The sequence below is a fragment of the Camellia sinensis genome, chromosome 7 (assembly GCF_055761805.1).
Source record: "Camellia sinensis isolate YWXY chromosome 7, ASM5576180v1, whole genome shotgun sequence".
In the NCBI taxonomy this organism is placed as follows: Eukaryota; Viridiplantae; Streptophyta; class Magnoliopsida; order Ericales; family Theaceae; genus Camellia; species Camellia sinensis.
Genome location: NC_138967.1, coordinates 190,070,986 through 190,093,977, shown reverse-complemented (window position 1 = coordinate 190,093,977; position 22,992 = coordinate 190,070,986). Strand labels below are relative to the sequence as shown.

The 22,992-nt window shown below is 36.2% G+C and overlaps 1 protein-coding gene and 1 pseudogene across 5 annotated transcripts; both read left to right on the top strand.

Annotated features, from left to right (window-relative positions):
* The first annotated feature begins 2,418 nt into the window (after positions 1-2,418).
* LOC114284005 (protein ENHANCED DOWNY MILDEW 2-like) lies at positions 2,419-22,442 on the top strand. Of its 5 annotated transcripts, XM_082881659.1 has the most exons (18): positions 2,475-2,620; positions 5,805-5,864; positions 5,974-6,086; positions 6,396-6,492; positions 6,613-6,711; positions 7,612-7,859; positions 7,974-8,063; positions 8,149-8,326; positions 8,426-8,667; positions 16,334-16,481; positions 16,583-16,684; positions 17,695-17,787; positions 19,282-19,323; positions 19,926-20,036; positions 20,662-20,733; positions 20,832-20,950; positions 21,043-21,106; positions 21,215-22,442. In XM_082881659.1, exons 2-18 carry the CDS (start codon positions 5,844-5,846, stop codon positions 22,181-22,183), a joined length of 2,808 nt encoding a protein of 935 aa, XP_082737785.1. In that variant the 5' UTR covers positions 2,475-2,620; positions 5,805-5,843; the 3' UTR covers positions 22,184-22,442. The 5 variants fall into 5 exon arrangements, with proteins under 5 accessions (XP_082737782.1, XP_082737784.1, XP_082737785.1 ...); XM_082881656.1 differs by having other exon boundaries at positions 2,419-2,620; positions 8,149-8,667; XM_082881660.1 differs by lacking the exon at positions 5,805-5,864 and having other exon boundaries at positions 2,482-2,620.
* LOC145794914 (transcription factor DIVARICATA pseudogene) lies at positions 14,161-14,935 on the top strand (annotated as a pseudogene).
* Positions 22,443-22,992: the final 550 nt, after the last annotated feature.

Genomic DNA, 22,992 nt, shown 5'->3' with positions numbered 1-22,992 from the left:
AAAAAAATATAAGTAAACCAAAATAAAGATTTAGATAGATATGTTTTTGATAGATATAGATTAACAAATCATATATTTATCTAAATTTTATTATTTTAATTTTTTTTTTGTAAATCAATTAGTTAATCTTTATCTTTATCTGTAGACCACGAAATTAATTTTTATAAATTATTTATCAATTCTTATATGTTTATTTATCTATAAGTCATGAAATTATTATTTTTCAAATAATTTTTAAAATTTTTATCTTTATCTAAATGTCATGAAATAAATTTTCATAAATTATTTATGATTTTTTTATATGTTTATTTATAATGAAATTAATTAAAGTACAAAATGAAGGGCAAAAAACATGAGTAATTTTTTTTTAAATCAATTTTTTAACCTTTATTTTTATCAGTAGGCCATGAAATTAATTTTTATAAATTATTTATCAATTTTTATAAGTTATAGATAAGAGTATTTCACAAGATAAAAAATTCAAAATAAAAAAATATAATATGTGATAAAAGGAGAAAAAAAATATAAGTAAACCAAAATAAAGATTTAGATAGATATGTTTTTTATAGATATAGATTAACAAATCATGTATTTATCTAAATTTTATTATTTTAAATTTTTTTTGTAAATCAATTAGTTAATCTTTATCTTTATCTGTAGATCACGAAATTAATTTTTATAAATTATTTATCAATTCTTATATGTTTATTTATCTATAAGTCATGAAATTATTATTTTTCAAATAATTTTTAAAATTTTTATCTTTATCTAAATGTCATGAAATAAATTTTCATAAATTATTTATGATTTTTTTATATGTTTATTTATAATGAAATTAATTAAAGTACAAAATGAAGGGCAAAAAACATGAGTAATTTTGTTTAAAATCAATTTTTTAACCTTTATTTTTATCAGTAGGCCATGAAATTAATTTTTATAAATTATTTATCAATTTTTATATGCTTATTTATGGGAAGAAATTTTAAATTATCTATAAGTTATGAAATTAATTATTTAATTTTTATCTTTATCTGTATACCATGAAATTAATTTTCATAAATTATTTATCAGTTTTTATATGTTTATCTATATGTAGGAATTTTGAAATTCAAATCTTTATCCATAAGCCATGAAATTAATTTTCATTTTAATTAATCAAACAAATAGAAAATTGAGGAAAATAGAAAACACGAAAGACAATCAAAGAGGGTTGCCACGTAGGAAAGAAAGAATTTTAAAATTAAAAGAATTTAGGAATAAATATTTACAATTTTTTTACAAAACTACTACATTTGATTATATATATAGTATAGATATAGATATAGATATAGATAGATAGATATTACATGCACGAGAGAATAATAATATAATCAATTACGTAAAAATATAGTAAGATTAGTGTATTGTTAAAAAATATATTGAATCTAAGAGAAAAAAAAAATGGAAAAGAAAAGAAAAAAAAGAGTAAGAATACAAGACATTTTTTTAAATAATTTTAAAACATTATTATTAAATTTAATTTATTAAGTACTTAATATTTCTTTAAATATATTTTGCACAAAAACAAGGGTTATACTAATGTTTATATTTACATATTAGAGTATAAATTTTTAATTTAAGTAAAATGATCTAATATAAATTTCTAAATAAAGATAAATTATTCAAATGTATAATTTTTTATTGAGCTATTTATGTTTGAACGGCGTTTTTTTATTTGGAAAGTTTATCTTCAGACATTTAAATTTTGGTTAAAAATTTATATCTTGATAATATAAATAGTGATCATACGTGAGTCTAATGTGCTAAAAAAATTATTAGTTGATTTTGAGGATCGCATGGTCATATTTTAGGTCAATTACAAATTTTTATACCTTTTTATATTTAGGGGTGGTTTGGAATGACCTAAATAAATGTACTTTTTATCTTTTTATGAAAAAATGTGCAGAAAAATAGAGAGATGATGTGATGAAAAAAAAAAAAGATGAATTATTTAGGACTTCTCAAACTTGACCTTACTAATCATTCAATATAAAATCACAAATTCCATTCTCTCCATTAAACACAATACATATAGAGCGTCACGTAACGCTACCTTAAACCAACTAATAACATGGTGACACTAATGGACGAAAGCTGTTAACGGATGCATTCCAAATTTTTGATTTTTTTTTCCCATATTTTTTTTATTAAATTTTCTTAATATTTTAAATGTATATTTTTAAAAATTTTGGTTACAGTTGAATTTAATATAAATACATTTAAAAAATATAATTTTTATAAATTTTAAAAAAAAATTCACTAAATATTTAAAATATAAAAAAATAAAAATTTACTATATATTTATATTATTTAAAAATAAAAAATTCAATTTAAAAAAAAATTAAATTCAAAAAATTAGATCGACGTGAATGTAGTTTTACGAGCCAAATCAGTAGGAAAGTTCAATAGGCATTTATAAACTTTTACCATCTATATATATATATATATTAGTTTCTGCCATTTCTGCGTAGTTCGTCGTTCTGGTTGCTTTTCGATTTTATAGAAAACCCAACATTGCTATTTTCAAGGACTAGGGATTAAATAGTCTCGGCGCCGATCTCCGGCGGTGTTATCCGATCGGGTAAACACGAATCATCCTAAATTATGTTCTCTGTTTTCGAAACCCTTAAATTCATTCGATTAATTGATTCTATGACGTGTTTTTCTGGTTAAAATCTAAGTTTATCTATGTATGTAGTCGAATGTGCAGTATTATATCTTTCATGAACAATGCTTTTGGATACGGGAAATGTATTATATAGAATAGGATTTTTATTGGGTATTTGGTTACTGAAAAATCTGATGCGAAACACGAGAGCATGAGATTTGTGATCATTTTTTTTTTTTTCAGTTGATAGGAAAGTAATTACAAATCTAATAAATATTACATCAAATAGACCTCTAGAACACTTAGTAGTGTTTGGTTCGCTCGAATGGAGTGAAATAGAATGGTCATTTTATTAAAATATTCATTCTCATGTTTGGTTGACTAAAAACATAATGAAAAATACATTGCAAATGTAATTATCATACACCATTATAAGGGGAGCTTAAGGGATGATCATTCTATTCCATTCTATCTCATTCCATTCAACAACATAAGTAGAAAGTCAACAATTACCAAGTGCAAGCCCAACAACTAATAACTAGCCACATACAACCATTATGGGGGGAGGGGAGAAATAAACACCACTACAAATGTATCAAACTTCTCTCCATGGGAGTTGAATGCGAGACCTCACACCCTACACGACCACTAGGCCAAAGGCCCTGGTTGATCATTGTGAGCTGGGGGATGAGAATTTGCAAAAATTGAAGAACTCTTTTCAAATGAATCCCAATGATTGTATCAGACTTATTATATATGAGGATGGGATTTTAACCTGGTTTGATTTGTTCACACTCATTGAGAGTTGGGATATTTTAGTTGATTTTTTGACTTTTTATGAAAAAACGTACAAAAAAGTAGAGAGAATAATGTGATTGGGTGTTTTGACTTTTTGGCCGTTTTAGCCAAAAAGCCAACATGCCAAACACCCTAGAGTGTTGAATAATACACATTTTTTGATTGGTGCAAAACAATTAAATCCACAATTTTAAGTATGATCAATAAACTTCTTAAATATGGGTTCACGTTTTTGGAGCAATAATGTCTTGTGTTTTGACACTTTGCGAAGAAATTCATTTTCTTTGGTTGTTGAGAAAGCTGAGGGAAAGAAATAAAAGGAGAGCTTTGTATCTCAGATTTTTTCCAGCCTTGGTTCCTAAATAATGGAAAAACCCTTTTCAACTATTCCGAGTGGTTAACGTGTTTGCAAAGTTGTGTAGAGGTTTTTGTTGTTCCCAGGTCTTAAATGTGAATAATTTAGAATGAAAATTATGCATTATGTTATTTTCTTGCTGTTTTTGGACAATGAATGATCAATAATAAATTGGAGAACCATTGCGGTTGATGTTTTGGTGGCATATTTTGGGTTCATGAAAATTATGCGGGCTGAAACCAACACAAAAGGAATCAAAGCTCCAATGCTTCTTGAGGTGTTCCAGGAACCTTGCATGCCTTCACACTCAAACTACACAAACAGTGGCAATTATGCGAGGGTGAATTATACACAAATGGAATTGGAGCTTCACGATCTATCAAAGTGATACAGGAACTGTGAGTTGCACACAAGAGTGCACTGCAAGTGCTGCCTGGTTGGGGTTTAACACTGGAGTCATGGCAAAGTCAGTAATCGAAAAAGGAAGGTAGAGAGTAAGGAATGCAGAAAATTACGGTTAAAAGTGATTATCCCCTTCAAAGAGGATGAGTTACCTTTTATATAGTTTCCCTCCCTGCTCTCTATGAACTACCTCAGGATAACTGCCTCACGGGCCTCCCTAGTCAGATCATCATCATCCCTAGATAGGGAGGACCACCATTCTGTTACCTGGAATATCCAGGAGACATCTAGGAGGCAATCTGTTATCCCATATAATATAACTTTGCCATTATGATCTCATGAAATCTCTAGGGCTTGGTATGACGTGTAACCTATGTTACATGGACTCGGGTACGGGTGTCGGGTGCGGGTATGTATCTAGAGGTCGGACTCATCAAATCATAAATTTAAGGATACGCGGACTCGGCAAAAAAATGTCATATTTTTATATTTTTAATCTAATATGTGAGATAAAATGGTATTATATTTAACTTATAGTGTCAAAATGACATTTATAGCAATTATATAACAATATATACATATAATAATAGTGTTATATACAATTATATATGAAGTATCCGTTGAAAAGTATCCGACACATATCCCATACCCTTGTCCGAGTGTCGGGTGTCCGACACGGGTATTTGATTTAATTTGAAGAGTCCATGTAACATAGCGTGTAACTCCTGACAGATGAGCCTTATCCATCTCGCCGAACTATTTTATTTGCCTAGCTCTGTCGGCTGACCACCGTTTATGCTCGGTAAAGGGCTTGGCCCAATTTGGGCTGGGCCTTTTCTTGTGCCTTCGTACAACTCCTAATTGCGCATTGAGGGTCCTACATAGCTTGGCCCAAGGCTGTGTGGGTGCGTGACCCACGGCTATATGTGTGCTCAGCCCAGTCCAGCCTTGCAAGCTTGATTTGACCCTCTTAGAGCATCTCCAACGGTGAACTTTTTTTTTCACCAAATTTGAGTAAAAAATGACTCATTTTCTAAATTTGATATCAGTTGCTCCAACGGTGCATCAAAATTCCGTGGGTCAACTGGTTAGTCGACCGGTAAAGCCAATTTTTTTTTTTGACCTTTTTGAACTATTTGAACTTACCTATTTGAACTGTTTGAACCAGTTCGTAGGCCAATGTTTGCATGCACTGGTCGACCGGTTGGTCAACCGGGTGGTCGGCCAATGGGTCGACCAGGTGGTCATCTAGGTGGTCGACCACCATGTGTAAAATTCTCAAGCTTTTATGCTTTAACGGTCAGGAACAGTAATTTGGTAAAATCGGTTCCTTGCTTTCAGTTTGATGATTTTTTTGTTGAATTCTCATTTTGATATCAATTTGGTGAAACGGTTGGAGCACCAAAAAGTGTTTTTTTCACCAAAATTTGAATCTGATGCCAAGTTTGGCTCACCGTTGGAGATGGTCTTAAAAAATGTATCCTTTTATTATTTTTTTAAAACCATCATTTGGCTTCATTCATGATGATAATTGTTTTACCAGACATATGTAAAGAATTTTATGGGTATCTAAATAGGGCTTCTTGTTTATGCCTTGTTTAGGTTGTCAACTAGTTCTGACAGTTTGATTGGTAGAAGACAATGACCTCTTCAGATGATGAGGTTATTCTCCTCCCTTCTCTGTCTCTCTCTCTCGCTATATATATGTGTGTGTATAAGTATATATGCTTCATCATTGTGTGTTAAGCAAGTTTATTTGTTGGTTTGACAGGACATTGGAGCTACAACAAATATGATAGATGAAATTGAAGAAGATGATGGGTCTGATGATGACCTATTTGATTCTGTTTGTGCAATTTGTGATAATGGTGGTGACATTTTGTGGTATGCATTCAGTTTTTCTGTTTCTTTCCTTCTTTCCTCTTCTTCTTCTTCTTCTTCTTGTTCCTTTTTTTTGTCTTGCACTTATACATCACTCAAACATGACCTGCTATCACCGTCTCTTAAGAAATATTAGATTTGCTCCATTGACATTGATGTTGCTATGATAATTGCTTTTTCTGTCCACAAAAATATTTATCTATTTCCTTTTCCTTTGTGCTAGGAGATTTGAAACTAGGACTTACCCCATCCTGTCCACCCCATCCATTCATCATCTGAGCCAAGTAACTGTATTATTTTGATTTCATGCAGTTGTGAAGGAAGGTGCATGAGGTCGTTTCATGCCACTGTTGAAGCTGGTTCTGAATCCATGTGTGAATCTCTCTGCCTTTCTGATGAACTAGTAGAGGTACGCTATCCTTTGGTTTCTACTTTATATTGTTTTTTGGCTTGCATTGTTTTGGTTGTTAATGCTGTTTGATAGATTGTTGGCACATTCTGAAATACATGTGATGTATGTATTTTACAGGCAATACAAAATTTTTTCTGTGAGAACTGTCAAAAGAAGCAGCACCAGTGTTTCTCTTGTGGGGAATTAGGTTCTTCTGATAAATTGTCTGGTACAGAGGTACGAGTTCTTCTGGAAAATTGAACTACTATTTTAATGTTGACTGTACATTTTCCTCATTGGACCTTCATAGAGTTCTTTTTGGTTAAGTTTAGCTATTATCATTATAAAAATTGAAGGTAATCCATCAAGAGCAGAATTTAGCCTAGTGTTTCTAGAGCAACATTTAAAATAATCTTCTTGGTTAAATTTCAACAAATATTTTGAAATGAGATAGAATAATTATTTTACATTATAAATGAGTCAATCAATCCCTGGAGATGCTTAGTGTGAAGCCATATTGGATGATTTTGTGTTGCATAATTCTCCTCCCCTCCCGTCCTTCGCTTCTCTTTTGTGGTTTTTATTTTCCATGAAACTTATGTCTTAGTCTTCATAATGCTGTCTGTATTCATGGCTCCTCTGATCTGCTAGCTTGAGTTCCATTAGGGTGTCTAGATGCTTCTTGAGATAGTTTGGTCTTGCCCTTTGTATTTTGGATCACATCTTTGGTTTTATGTTCCTTGTTCTTCATGCTATTTTGCTTATTTTATTTGCTTTGTAAAGAAATTTTGATGGTGATCAAATTTTTTATTTTTTTCTATTCGTTCTTGAAGTCTGGTTGTTTGGTTGTATTTTTGTTTTTCTTTTCCCAAAAACACAGATTTAGAAATTTGAGTTTATTTATGAGTCTATTTACTTCTATTTTCCTGATTTGATTTTAATATGTATTTCTGGATTATTAATTCCTTCTAGTTTTCTAATAATTGATTAGAATTCCATAATTGAGGTGAATATATTAGCATGCCAATTCACATTTCTATAGTGAGCTATGTTGCTTGACTTTCCTGACCTCATTGTGAACAGTGATTGGATCTGCATCTGAATTGCCCAAATTTTTACCTACTAAATGCCTTTTAGGTCTTTCCCTGTGTTTCTGCAACATGTGGTCTCTTTTACCATCCACATTGTGTTGCAAAACTGCTCCACCGTGAGAGTGCAGCTGAGGCAGAAGAGCTTCGGAAGAAGATTGCTGCGGGGGAATCTTTCACATGTCCCATTCACAAATGCATTGTCTGCAAACAGGGTGAAAATAAGTTGGATCCTGATTTGCAATTTGCAGTTTGCAGACGTTGTCCCAAGTCGTACCACAGAAAATGCTTGCCAGGGTACCATTTAAATGTTTCCAGTGTTCCACCTGTTTCTGAATGCTATTCATGAAAGCGTATGGTCTAATTTAACTACTAGTTTTCAATGGTTGATGCTTGGTTTACTTTGATCAGGAAGATTACTTTTGAAGATCTGGAGGATGAGGGCATCCTACAAAGGGCTTGGGAAGGTCTTATTCCCAACCGTATTTTGATTTATTGCTTGTAAGTTCCCTTATTCTTTGCTCTTCTCCTTGATTTTTTCTGCAGTGGCTTGCAAATTAATTACTTAAAATTTTCCTTTTACTAGAGAACATGAGATTGATGATGAAATTAGAACTCCAATTAGAAACCACATAAAGTTCCCGGATGATGGACAAAATAAGAAAAGACAAGCATTAGAGCTACTCTCGAGCAAAAGGAAAGTTCTGCAGAAGGAGAGAACTCTGGCCTCAACAGATCCTTCCAGAAAGAGAACTTTTGGGAAGGTACAGAAAGGGGTGGATTTGTCTTCAATTACCACAGTGGATGATTTTTCAAAGAACAGTGTGAGAAAATTGACTGGATCCAATTATTCTAAGAAACAGAAAGTGGGGGATACAACCAGAAAGCCTCTGAACAACACTGGCTCTACAAAAGTCAGCAAGTCCTTCACCGATGGAAACAGGTTTTCCTTGGGGAATAGTGTGTACACCTTGATCAGCAAAGGTTCCAAAACGAAGTCTAGGAAAGACACACCTGATAGTGAATATAAGCAAACCTTGACCAATAAGCCTGTTGCAAAGGAAATGAGGGATTCACTGTCTCTGGATGCTGATGCAAAACAGAGGTAACTGACATTTCTTTCCATCACTTTATTGTTACATCCTGTGTTATTTCGCTCTGCTTTTTAATAATTCAAATGGGAATTATAATAATGCGTCCTGTAGTTTCAGTCGGTGATTGGAATTGGTTGTACATTTATTTGATTGCTTTATTTTTGACATTTATTTTAGGGTTGTACACAGTGTGGTTTGGTTCTGAGCTAAACCAAGAACAAAACTGTAGGATTTGGTTCCAGGATTTTGGGTACCAAACTGAACCTTAGACAACAGTTTGGTTCTTGTTGAGAACCACAGTTCCTTTCCGAAACAACCAGCTTCATTGGATGATATTGAAACAATCAAACAAATAGCTTGTGGGGCACCTAAGAAGCACGGACACTTGTAAGAAGGTAACATGTAGTGTCTGACACTGACACGATACGACACTCGTTGGACATTTCCCAACACTCAGACTTCCGACGTCTTTGACTTAAATATTGATATATGACATTTAATAATTATTTAACCTTATATATGACCTATAATAATTATATAAAATTACATATTTTTCACGTGTCCCACATCCATCGTGTCGTACATATTTTGAAAATTTGCGTGTCGACGTGTCTATGTCTGTGCTTCTTAGGCATGTTGTTGATCTTCATATCAACTTGGATGGGGCAAAAGACCTAGACCAACTGATCACTAATAACAACCACCATGTTAGAATTTACCATCACCTACCACCACTACCACCTCACCTACTCCACTAAACTTAACCCACTACACCACTATCACCATCCACTACACACCATCCACTACACCTACATCTATATAAGGAACCATTTTGTAATAGACAGTATATATCAATCAAATATCAATCAATAATAATACATACAATTTATTCTCTCTCTTTCTCTATACATTATTTCTTACATGGTATCAGAGCTGGTTTAAAACCTAGTATTTTCGCTTCCCCGGCGGGCGGCAACCTCACCTTAGCCGCCCGCCGGACCTCAACCTATTCCGCTGATAAAATCAACAAAGATTTGTGCAACTGTAGTCATGTGTGAGGCTGATGGAGAAGAATTCTTCACCTCATATGACGAGACAGTCTGGAACTGGAAACACTGCAACATTCTGCTCTGGAATTCTGCAGCAGCTAGATTATAGCTTGGTTGAGTGCCAAGCTTTGGTTCTTCCACCCACTCTTGAACTTGCCCAGCAAAGTGTAAAGGTTCATGCTTGTGTTGGAGGGACTAGTGTGCGCGAAGATCAGCGGATTCTCTCCAGTGGGGTTCATGTTGTTGTTGGTACTCCTGGTCGTGTGTTTGACATGTTGCGGAGACAATCACTTCGCCCTGTTTACATCAAAATGTTTGTCTTGGATGAAGCTGATGAAATGCTGTCACGAGATTTTTAAAAATCAGATCTATGATATTTTCCAGTTGCTGCCACCCAAAATCCAGGTTGGGGTGTTCTCAGTTGCTGCCACCCAAAATCCAGGTTGGGGTGTTCTCTGCCACAATGCCACCAGAGGCTCTTGAAATCACCAGGAAATTCATGAATAAGCCTGGAAAGAGAAAAAGCTCATGCTAGGATTTGCGAAGTGATTCGCTGCAGGAATTTTGGCTTTGGATGAAACCCTTACCATACTCCACTCATTCTCTCCAACTGTTCTAACTTTTTATTTTTATTATTATTATTATTATATCAAATAATCAATGCACTCATGTTCCCCACTAACAGTGTCCACTTTTGACCCAAACCATTTTCAATCCATCATTTCTCCTTCACCTTTTGCACCCCACTCACCGACTCTCTCTCCACTTTATCACATGGGTTTGTCCCTCTCTCTCCTCCATTTGATTTCAAAAATCACTTATTTTTATTTATTTTTTCCAAGTCACTTTTCCTCTTTTTTAAATACCCCACTTTATTTTGAAACAATCGCACTGATGTTTTTCATATAATCCATCTATAAATATTTTTTATCTATTTTCTTTCTCCCTTGTTTTCTTTCATTTTATTTTTATTTTTTCAACAAAACACTCCAAAAAAAAAAAAAAAAAAAAAAAAAAAAAAAACAACAACAACATTGTACAAACTTGTCATTTCTTCATGCCGGGGATCAACCCCGATCAGCATTTTACACCATAAAAAAAATAAATAAAAAAAAAAAAAAAATAAAAAAAAAAAAAACACAAAACAAAACAAAACACAACCAACACAAATCGGAACAGTGGGATTTTTCTTCTCGCCTATTCTGCCGGTCTTTTCTTCTTGCCACCGTCTTGGGCGGCCCTTGCCGGTGTTGCCTCCGTGTTTCCCACTCCACTGGGCATGATCACTACTCCCTGCTCCTCCACTGCAGCATATGGCGGCCCTCCAAATCGGAACATAAAACTGGCCTTCCGCTTCAGCTCCTTGTTTTCCGCCTTTAGCACACTTATCTCTGCTCGCGCATCCTTATACATGCGTTGGAGCAGAGCCAGTTGGGCGTTTAACTGCTGCACCTCATTTGCCCTACTCTGCAGCCGGTTCGACAAGTTTGTCACCGCAGTCATGGTTTCCACACATGACTTCAATGTATACTGATTGGCTTCCACATCCGACTGCACTGCCATTCTTTGCTCCACAGACCGCATCGGAAAGTTCAACGGAGCAAACTCCGGGGCGCTTGGTTGAGGTTCCAGTGCCACCGCTCCAGTTCTCTCTCTTGTTGACTCGTTGAGGTCGGGAAAGAGGGTGAGCAGTCCACGGGAAGACGAGGCCATTTTCTGGGCAACAAAGTGTTACAGACTATCTCTCTCAGCACAAGGAACTGGATTTTTCAGAGGTTTCTCTCAGTTTTTCTCTGCCTCAGCCTCTGCCTTCGTCTTGGTTATATAGCCAAGGCGGCCACGCGCATCGCGCGCCTCTTGACGCCCGACAAACTGGCACGCCTTTTCATGGCACATCTTTTGATAAAGTGGACACGCCTTTTGATGGCACGCCTTTTGATGACACGCCTTTTGTAAGAATTTATGTATTTATTGATTGATTGATAGATACAAGATTAATTGATTACAATTCCTATACAATCTATATATAGAAGAAAATGTGGTAGTAGGTGTAGTGGAGGTGATAGTGGGTTAGGTGAAGTGGAGTGTGTGGTGAAGTGGAGGTAGGTGAAGTGGAGTGTGTAGTGGAGTAGGTGAAGGTAAAGATGGGAAATTCTAACAGCCCCCCGCAAACTCAAGGAGGATAGAAACTAACCAACTTGAGTTTGAAGAGAGGAACAAAACAAGAAAATACATAAAAATAAAAAAGGATAGGAGACACTGTAGGGTCGTGTCAGACCATTGGTGAAGACACTGTATGGGGTGTCATAACGTTGTAGAGGACACTGTAGGGTGGTGTCAGACCGATGTAGAAGACAGTTTATGGGGTCATGTCGGACCGTTGTAGAAGACAGTTTATGGGGTCATGTCGGACCGTTGGAGAAGACAGTTTATGGGGTCATGTCGGACCGTTGTAGAAGACAATGTTGTGACAGTTTACGGAGTCTTGCTGGACCCTTGTAGAAACTAACCGGAATCAATGTCGGGACAGTTTACAGAGTCTTGTCGGACCCTTGTAGAAACTAACCGGAATCTATGTCGGGACAGTTTACAGAGTCTTGTCGGACCCATAAAGGAGCTAACCGGAATCAAATGTCGGGACAGTTTACAGAGTCTTGTCGGACCCATAAAGGAGCTAACCGGAATCAATGTCGGGACAGTTTACAGAGTCTTGTCGGACCCTTGAAAAAGCTAACCGGTATCAAATGTCGGGACAGTTTACAGAGTCTTGTCGGACCCTTGAAGAGTCGCACCCTCAAAAGGTGTGCCCAATTTTGTCAAAAGGCGTGCCCAATTCATCAAAAGGCGTGCCATCAAAAGGCGTGCCATCAAAAGGCGTGCCCACTTTATCAAAAGGCGTGCCATCAAAAGGCGTGCCCACTTTATCAAAAGGCGTGCCGGAGTCATCATGGCGAGGCACGTGAGTGCCTTGGTTGGCGTGCCCGTTTGTCGGCGTCAAAAGGCGCGCGATGCGCGTGGCTGCCTCGGCTATAAGACAGAGGCTGAGGCTGAGGCAGAGAAAAACGGCGAGAGATATTCTGAGAGAGGTTTCTGAGAGAGAATCTGTAACACTCTGTTTTCTGAGAGAGATTTCTGAGAGACACTGTGTAACACTCTGGTGCCGAGAAAATGGCTTCATCGTCTTCCCGCGGGCTGCTCACCCTCTTTCCTGACCTCAACGAGTCAACGAGAGAGAGAACTGGTGCGGTGGCACTGGAAACTCAACCAAGCGCCCCGGAGTTTACTCCGTTGAACTTTCCGATGCGGTCGGTGGAGCAAAAAATGGCGGTGCTGTCAGATGTGGAGGCCAATCAGTATACTCTGAAGGCATGTGTGGAAAGCATGACGGCGGTCACAAATTTGTCGAACCGGCTGCAGAGTAGGACAAATGAGGTGCAACATGTAAACTCCCAGCTGGCTCTGCTCCAACGCATGTATAAGGATGCGCGAGCAGAGATAAGCGTGCTAAGGGCAGAAAACAAGGAGCTGAAGCGGAAGGCCACCGTGATGTTCCGATTTGGAGGGCCGCCATATGCTGTAGTGGAGGAGTATGGGGGAGTGAACGTGCTCGGCGGCGTGGAAAACACGGAGGCAGCACCGTCAAGGGCCACCCAGGACGGAGGCAAGAAGAAGAGACCTGCAGTAGAGTAGAGAAGGGATGTCGGGGTGTGGCCGTCTGCAGGAAAGAAAACAAAGCCGTTGTGGTTTGTTGTTGGTGGTGTTGTTTTTTTTTTTTTTTTTTTTTTTTTTTTTTTTTTTTTTTTTTTGTGTGTAAAATTATGATCGGGGTTGATCCTCGGCATGAAAGAAATGACAAGTTTGTGGAATTGTGTTTTTTTTTTTTTTTTTTTTTTTTTTTTTTTTTGTGTTTAATAATAATAATAAGAATAAAAAAATAGATAAAGAAAAGAGAGAATATTTGTGAGTGGAGGATGTTGGGGCGATGGTGTAATGTGCAAAAAGAAAAGATAAAAAAATAAAGAAAAGATAAAAAAATAAAATAATGATTTTAAAAAAAAAACAGTGATAGTGTGTGAAGTTGTGAGTGGGTTGATATAAAAAATAAAAGAAGGATTTGAAATACCATACCATTGTCTCCACACATGATATGTGTATGTATAATATATATATAAAACTCACATGGTTTGACCTTAGATGACAGCCTGCCCACAACAAACCAAGCCGACAATTTTTTTTTTTTTTTTTTTTTTTTTTTTTTTTTTTTTTTATAATTACGAAAAATAAAATAAAATAAAAAAAGAAAAGGAAAGTGGGGTGGTGTGTTATTATAGTTTAGAATAACAGTGGAAGCTTTGTTGTGGTTTTAAAAAAAAAAAGGGAAAAATGCAAAGTGGAGACAAATTGAGTGGATGCTTTGGCTAGTGGTAGGGCCCACCAGCACTATTCATTTCAAAAATGTGGAATGGTGGAATGGTGAGCATGTGTATGCATGTGCTCTCTGTCGGTGGTGTTCATGGGCAGTGTTCATGGGCAGGGGTGAAAAATAGATTTCAAAAGGGAGAGCTTTTCTGAGGGAGGAGAACAATGACTTTCTTGTTCAGCTTTGTATTTTTCGAACTTGAATATGTTGATGCAAGAAAGCAAGAGCCCAGAATGGACTAAAGAAGAGAACAAAAGGTTTGAAAGAGCTCTAGCGATGTACGACGAGAAAACTCCTAACCGGTGGCTAAAAGTGACGGCCATGATTCCTGGGAAGTCAGTCTATGATGTGATGAGGTGGTACAAGGAACTGGAAGCAGATGTTAGTAACATAGAAGCCGGTCGGGTTCCATTTCCGGGGTACGTCACTTCCTCTGTCACATTGGAGATGGTGGATAATCACGGGTTTGATGGGTTTAGAAAGAGGCCGTTGACAGGTCGATCCTCAGATCAGCAGAGGAAGAAAGGGGTACCTTGGACAGAAGATGAGCACAGGCGGTTTCTGATGGGGCTGCAAAAGCATGGTAAGGGAGACTGGAGAAATATATCGAGGAATTTTGTGAAGTCTAAGACACCAACTCAAGTGGCAAGCCATGCTCAGATGTGGAGAGGTCCGGCGGACGGCCAAAGCGAGACTGCCGCCCGCCGGTGAAGCAGAATGGTTAAGTTGTTAACCTTGCTCTGATACCATGTAAGAATTTATGTATTTATTGATTGATTGATAGATACAAGATTAATTGATTACAATTCCTATACAATCTATATATAGAAGAAAATGTGGTAGTAGGTGTAGTGGAGGTGATAGTGGGTTAGGTGAAGTGGAGTGTGTGGTGAAGTGGAGGTAGGTGAAGTGGAGTGTGTAGTGGAGTAGGTGAAGGTAAAGATGGGAAATTCTAACACCTTTTATGAATTGGACACACCTTTTGAGGGTGCGACTTTTTATGGGTCCGACAAGACTCTGTAAACTGTCCCGACATAGATTCCGGTTAGTTTCTACAAGGGTCCGACAAGACTCTGTAAACTGTCCCGACATAGATTCCGGTTAGTTTCTACAAGGGTCCGACAAGACTCTGTAAACTGTCCCGACATTGATTCCGGTTAGTTTCTACAAGGGTCCAGCAAGACTCCGTAAACTGTCACAACAACTGTCACAAAATTGTCTGTTACAACGGTCCGACATGACCCCATAAACTGTCTTCTACAACGGTCCGACATGACCCCATAAACTGTCTTCTAAATCGGTCTGACACCACCATACAGTGTCCTCTACAACGTTATGACACCACCATACAGTGTCTTCACCAACGGTCTGACACGACCATACAGTGTCTCCTATCCTTTTTTTATGTATTTTCTTGTTTTGTTCCTCTCTTCAAACTCAAGTTGGTTAGTTTCTATCCTCCTTGAGTTTGCGGGGGGCTGTTAGAATTTACCATCACCTACCACCACTACCACCTCACCTACTCCACTAAACCTAACCCACTACACCACTACCACCTCACCTACTCTACTAAACCTAACCCACTACACCACTATCACCATCCACTACACACCATCCACTACACCTACATCTATATAAGGAACCATTTTGTAATAGACAGTATATATCAATCAAATATCAATCAATAATAATACATACAATTTATTCTCTCTCTTTCTCTATACATTATTTCTTACACACCACATTAAACTCAAACTAGGAGAAAAAAATGTCGAGGCAGCAACTAACAGAGACCAGTGCTAGATATATATGGAGACAAAGATCAAAAAGAAAAAACAAAAACAAAATACAGAGGCACAAATTCAGATCAAACAGAACAAAACAAACAAAATAAATACTCCTATATATATATAGCGAGAGAGAGAGAGAGACCTGCAGTTTGAGTAGTCCCAAATCCTGCGATGATATTCTTGCTCTATAAATAGATATGGCATTTTGCTCCAAACCTGAGAGCTGCCTCAAACACAAGTTCAAGTTTTTAGATTTGAAGATTTTGGGTTATGGTTTCAGATTTAGTGATTTGTAAAATAATATTTGGGTATTGAAAAGAAAGCATGAGAGACCAAACCACCGGTTTGAGCGGACAAGCCTGGTTTCCCTGTTCTAGTTGGTTTTTTGTACATCCCTAATTTATTTTGTGCAATGCAGAATATTGGCTTTAGTGAAGAACGCTTCGTCTTCAATAACTCTAGAAGAGATCATTGACAAGCACAAAGTGCCAACAACCTATGCCTACTCATCAAAATATTTTGTGGATAGGGCCATTACCTTGGGAAAGGTTGAGGGTTCTGTTGAGGTATATATTCTTAATTTCTGATGTTCATAGTGATTGTAATTATGTCATCAATTTCTGTGAAGTTTGTTGTTGTGTGCACTTGATCTAGAATACATGTGCAGGCTCTTCGTGCAGCTTTACAGAAGCTTGAACAAGGTTGCACTATTGAAGATGCTAAAGCTGTGTGTGAACCTGGCCTTCTGAACCAGATGATTAAGTGGAAGGTGATTGTTGACTTTGATATAAAATGGATATATTGTTTTTACCTCAACTGTGGTTACTTTATAGTTATTGTGTAGCTCTTACTAGGGTTGCCTTTTCTCTTGCCTTTCTTTCAATCAAATTCTTGTAGGTTCAGTGACAACGATTCTATGATTTGTATGAAACATGCCTTGTCAGAATCTCTACTTACAATCACATCATGAAATCTTGCTAATGATGTGAATAGGATGTTGATAACCATATGGCTCAATTTGGATGACAAGAATCTGAAGGGGAATGTAAATGCAATTCCTGATCTTCATGATTCCAACTTTTGGAATGGATTGAAATGGGGATGTGATTTCTGTTTCCCGCACTCCTTGGGAATCTCACATTTCTAGAGGAATACAATTTTATCATTTTCTCATGAGCATATCTAGCCAAATCAAGCACTTGAGTAGATTGACACATGAATTTTATTCCTAGTAATGTGGTTCAAGATGATGAGACTCCCATTCCTTTTTCTTTGATTCTTGTCATCCAAACTTTGCCTATTGTAAATCTCATGGAAGGAAATTATGGTTGTTTGAAAGTTCATTGTCCTACGCAGGGAGTATCTCCTGCAAGGCTATTATTGTAGAGATTATGAATTCATTTTCTACATGGTTCTGGTCATTGTCTTTTGTGGTTATATTCAGCCCCATCTACCATCTTGTATGTGTAATTGTTTTCAATAAATTGTACTATGTACGGAGATTATTAAATTGATCCACCTATTGTAGGTGTTACCTTGCTTGTATTTTTTTGGTGGATTATAGAACCTTCTATGGTTGTCATGAGAGAAGATTTCCTTGGTTGCAACTTGCAAAAGTTTTGCTCTTGCCTTGTATTTTATCTCTTGTATGTGCTTGAACCATGTACACCACGCGGCTCAAGATTTTAGAAGTAACCCAATTTACATTTTTGTATTTGTTTCATTGTTATTTGATATTCTACATAGTTTCCTTATTATCATTGATTCACATTGCTGTAGAACAAGTTAAAAGTGTACCTTGCACCATTTCTCTATGGCATGCGCTATACGTCTTTTGGACGCCATTTTACAAAAGTGGACAAGCTGAAAGAGGTGAGTTAATTATCTACTATCACTTTTCATAGAACATGTATTCATTTTGATAGGAAGAATCAAATTATATTTTGTGCATTAGAGCTAGCTAAGAACGAGTTATTGTTGAGAATTTGTTATTGATATGTGGTGCAGTCATTTGACACTGGTTGACAGGAATAGAAAGAGAAAGTCCTAACGTCTTAATTTTAGAAATTTCAAGTATTCACACAGATTGAAAATTGTGAAAGTTTTGGCTTTCAAAAGCCTCAGGAGGGATTAATATGTATAATTCCATTATTCTTTTTCATTTTGATCTCTGCCCTATATTTTATTTTCTTTAAATTTATGCCAAGACCCTATAGGTTTCTCTCATGTCTAGATAAAAGACACGTAGGTCCCATGCATGTCTGAAGTGTGTTCAGTTTAAAAATTAAAAAAAATAAAAAATGGAAACATTTGGACTTGTGTCTGATGCATTCTATCAAATGTCCAACAATTATTGGTGTCCAACATGTATCAGACATTGAGGCATGTCTATGCTTTGTAGATGAATTGGTTGATTTTTAGAGATAATACCTCGGAAGGCAAGGCAAGAGTTTCATCATGGTGCAAAATGGCAGAACAGAATACACTCTGCAAAAGTGGCAGATAGTTGGATGAGGCTGAGTTGAGCTGACTATTGCAGAAATTTGAAATTCTGTTATTTTTTTTCTTTCCCAGTTCCCTTCTTTGGATTCAATTGTGATGTGCATTGGAGCCCATTGCTCCCTTAAACCAGACTCTTACCTTACAGTTTTTAAGTTCCTATGGTTAAGTTTCTCTTTTCCATTTGATATGAATCAGTAGAAAGTGGAATCAGCAAAGCAGATAGTTTCCTCTTCAAAGCACAGAGTTCTATGTATTGATTTCAAATTTTTAAATATTTTACCTGTAGAGGCCTGGAAGAATTTTCAATTAAATGCAACGGATGTGGTTGAACGTATGAATTTGAATGGAATAATAATGACCCATGTCAATGCTTTTTCTTTTTCTTTTCCGTTTTTTACTATTAAACCTTTTGGTGGAGAAAGAAAGAAGGCATTAGACAATTACTAAAACAGTGATGCTACATGTACTAATTAGTGTACTAACTAGTGTACCAACACTAGTTATGACATTATTATTGAACCCACTCATTAATCATATTACAAATTCCAAAAACCTCTTAAATTTTGCTACATCATCAATTGGTACATTAGTTAGTACACCAGTTGGTACATATAACATTATTCATACTAAAAACTTATGAAATTCAATTTTGTAGGATGCTTTTGGATTTTTTGGTCATTTGGCTTTGGAGACAAGTTAGATTAGTTTAGATCCCTTAATTGACAACAGAGTGCTCTATTTTCTCGGGGACACTATCTTTTGTTTCTCCATCTCATGTTCTGATTCTGCTCATATATGGATAAAGCATATTGACCACAAGAGTCAAGCTTATATGAATGCTAAAAATTAATTCTCAATGTGCAGATTGTTGATGTGCTCCATTTTTATGTACAAGATGGTGACATGGTAAGGATTTGTGTTCTTCTCTCTCTTTCTCTCTCTCACGCTGTCTCTCTCTCTCAATTGTCTGATACTTTCATTTCATTGTCTCGAGATGTGATTTCACCATAATCCTTGTCGTTGCATGGAGTATCTTTTTGCAAGTTTCAATAAGAAGTTGGAAACAAATTATGGTCTTTTGTGCTAAAGATAATAACTGAGAGTATGCTTAGTGGCTAGCATTGCTTCTTTCAAGAGAATACATATCTTCAGTGAATGTTTAGTTTGGAAGTCCTTTGAAATCAAGCAATACTTTCACCGTGCAAATGTACTGTTGGGGGTAACATTTAAAAAGTGCCAAATAGCTTTGACAATATTGGCCGTTAGTATTATTATCATTTACCTAGATCATTTTTCATATAAAATTTAATTGAAAAGTACAATAATTGTGAAGAAATTGTAAACAAGGGGTACTGGGAAGGTGGGTGGTGCTGCAGGACACAATCTTCTTAAAATTTGTCAATGTAAACTGTAGATGATAATCAAGTATATAATGTGATTTACTAGTCACTCTCAGTTTTGTAACTTCCGATTTCAAATGCCTAATTACTTATTGCTTCTCTAAACAGATAGTTGACTTCTGTTGCGGAGCTAATGATTTCAGTTGTCTTATGAAGAAGAAGCTTGATGAGACGGGGACGAGGTGCTCATACAAAAACTATGATGTTTTACAAGCCAAGGTAAACTACCCTTTTAATAATCATAAATAAATTTGTAGTGTGTATGTCTGGGCTAGGCCTGTAAATGCATCAGATTTGGATTGTTTGTTATCGAATTTGGTATATTCCATGGTAAGATTATTGTTGAAAGGTCGCAAGGCTCAATCCTCAAGTATTTATTGATTTTAATGCAAACAAAAATAGTGGCAAAAATCAGTATGATTGTGATTTATTTATTTTTGGTTACAAATGTTCTGTATGCAGTTCGAAATGACTGCTAATGTTCTACTCGTTGCTATTGGGGTTTTAGCTCTTTCTTGTTAGGTTCTAACAATCTTTATGACAAACTGGCTTTGCTTTTGAATAATTAACTACTTCAGGTTGTGCTTATATGTGGAAATCTTACCATAAACGTAATCATTGTTTCATATATGTGTATACTTGAATGGATTGCTGTAAAAATCTATGCTAGAGTGGATATGATTAGTGATGCAAATCCTAGTTACATATTTTCTCAAATGGCCTTGCTCGAGTAGAGTTGGGGTTTACTAATAACTATCATTGATTGTTCTATGTTGTTTGTTTGTAGTTCCTCTTTCTTGCTCCCTCATTGTCATTTTGATGCTTACTGATTCTTTTTTGACAGAATGACTTCAACTTTGAGAAGAGGGATTGGATGACTGTCCAGCCGAAAGAATTGCCAGCAGGGTCACAATTGGTGAGAATAATGTTTCTTTTATTTGATATGCTAGATTTTGAAATCCTAGGGCTATGAACAATCACTTGACGGAACATCTATTGTTGTTTTTTGAGTAGATCATGGGGCTAAATCCTCCTTTTGGTGTTAATGCAACCCTTGCAAATAAGTTCATTAACAAGGCACTTGAGTTTAAGCCGAAGCTCCTCATCCTAATTGCTCCTCGAGAGACCCATAGGTAGTTACTTGCATTCTTGTTGTTGTTCATCTCTCTTCTCTCTCCCTCTCTCATTTCCTTTCTCTTTTTTCCCCCCTTTGTCCTTAAAACAGGTTGGATAGAAAAGATCCTCCTTATGATCTGATCTGGGAGGATGATGAGTTGCTTGCTGGCAAGGTAAAATAAGATGTTTTGTAAAGTCCCATTGTGGCTGTATATGAATTGCGCACCTTTACAATGGAAGTTTACTTTGGTGGCTTATACAGTGTGTTTTTGTTCTTTCAGTCATTTTATTTACCTGGTTCTGTTGATGTAAATGACAACCAATTGGAAGATTGGAATGTGAATCCACCACCGCTCTTCCTCTGGAGTCGCCCTGATTGGACTGCTAAACACAAGGCGATTGCTCAACAGGTTGGACACTCATCTAGGGTACTAGAAGATTCACATTTGGAAGATCACTGTGAAAAGCCGGTCTCTGATTATCCAATGGAAGTTCACGAGCTTAATGGACAAGCTTCTATGTCAATCTACGATCATCCTGTTCAAAACAAAGTACACGAACAACTCCATGAAAGAGGATTAAGCATGTTTGGAAGTCATAATGAAGGCTTTCCTTGTGATAATGGTGAAAGAGAAGTCCATGAGAACTGTTTTGAAGGTTATCGTCATTTTGAACCCAATGTATCAGGATCACATTCGCACTTTCAAACCGGATATGATTGGAATCAGGTTGACGACACTTCAAGGAGGTACAGCTTCACCAATGACAAGCCTTATTCAGGTGTGATCGATGGACGGCCTAGTGTCACTAGTCCTGGTCATGTACCTGATTATCATGGTTATGGATCATACGTCAGTGGGATAGAAGAAATGTATGCAAGACAGCCAGTAATTCAACAACAGGTTCCACTTCATGGGCAACAATGTCCCGAAACTTTTGGTCAAAGAAGCAGCTATTTAACAGCTGACAATCCTGGGTTTTTGTCATCGTATGGACATCTGGATTCAGCAGTGGATCCATCTTATAATGGTAGGATGAACACATCTGTGATGCATCAATATGCGCCCCCACAGGATGTGCTAAACCATACAATGATGAACGATTTGGGGTCTGAGCTACCTACAGCAAGTAGAAATGGCATCCCTGATCCTCTTGCTTCACAAACCAGATATCGCATTGACTCACTGGGCTTTGCTCCGGGTCCTTACCCATTTCCAAAGCATAACTCGTCGGGCTGGCTTGATGAGTAGGTAATTTGGCACAAAGAAAAAAAAAAAAAAAAATTCCCAGGTTGTTTTACCTTTGTTGATCAATGTTCATGGTATGTTGTAAGTGGCTATTGATTTGGCTGCACTTTCAGACTGGTCTTTAGCTTTGATGTTCTATAATCAGGACAACCTTGTTAATTAGGACTGTATAGCTTTCAGTTCTGTCTGGGGTGAGCTCATTTTAGTTCAAGATGATGTGAATGGTTGATCTTATGAAATACTCCAAACGGTTATACAAAAATATTAGTTTAATTAGACATCAACAATTACATGATCGGACGACATTTGTCTTTTTAAAGAAAAATGGACAATTAATGTGATTTTGAAATTAGACTTCTTTTATATTTTTTAAGACAAATGTTATTTGATCACGTATTGTCGATATTTAATTAATTTAATTTTTTACATAAATGACTTGATGGACCCAATCCTAATGGGCAGCCTGGAGGGGGCACCATATGTATCCCAATTTCGAAATACAATTTCAAAATTTCAAGTGTTATTGTTGGATCAAATTACCATTTAAAAAAATTTGTATGTCAAATAAAATTACAAGTTCTCACTTTAAGTCAGAAAATTTATAAAAATAGTAATATAGCTGCAAACCCACACCACATGTAAAATCTTTCAATTTCAAAATCAAAAAACACTTGTGAAAATAGTTTTTAAACAATTGACTGAAACATTTTTTAAAGAACTAACTCATATTTATTGTTTTTGGTTGTCAAACCAAAAAAAATATAGGTTTAACGCAATGGTTGGATTTTGTTAATGGGTGTTCTTTTTTAAAC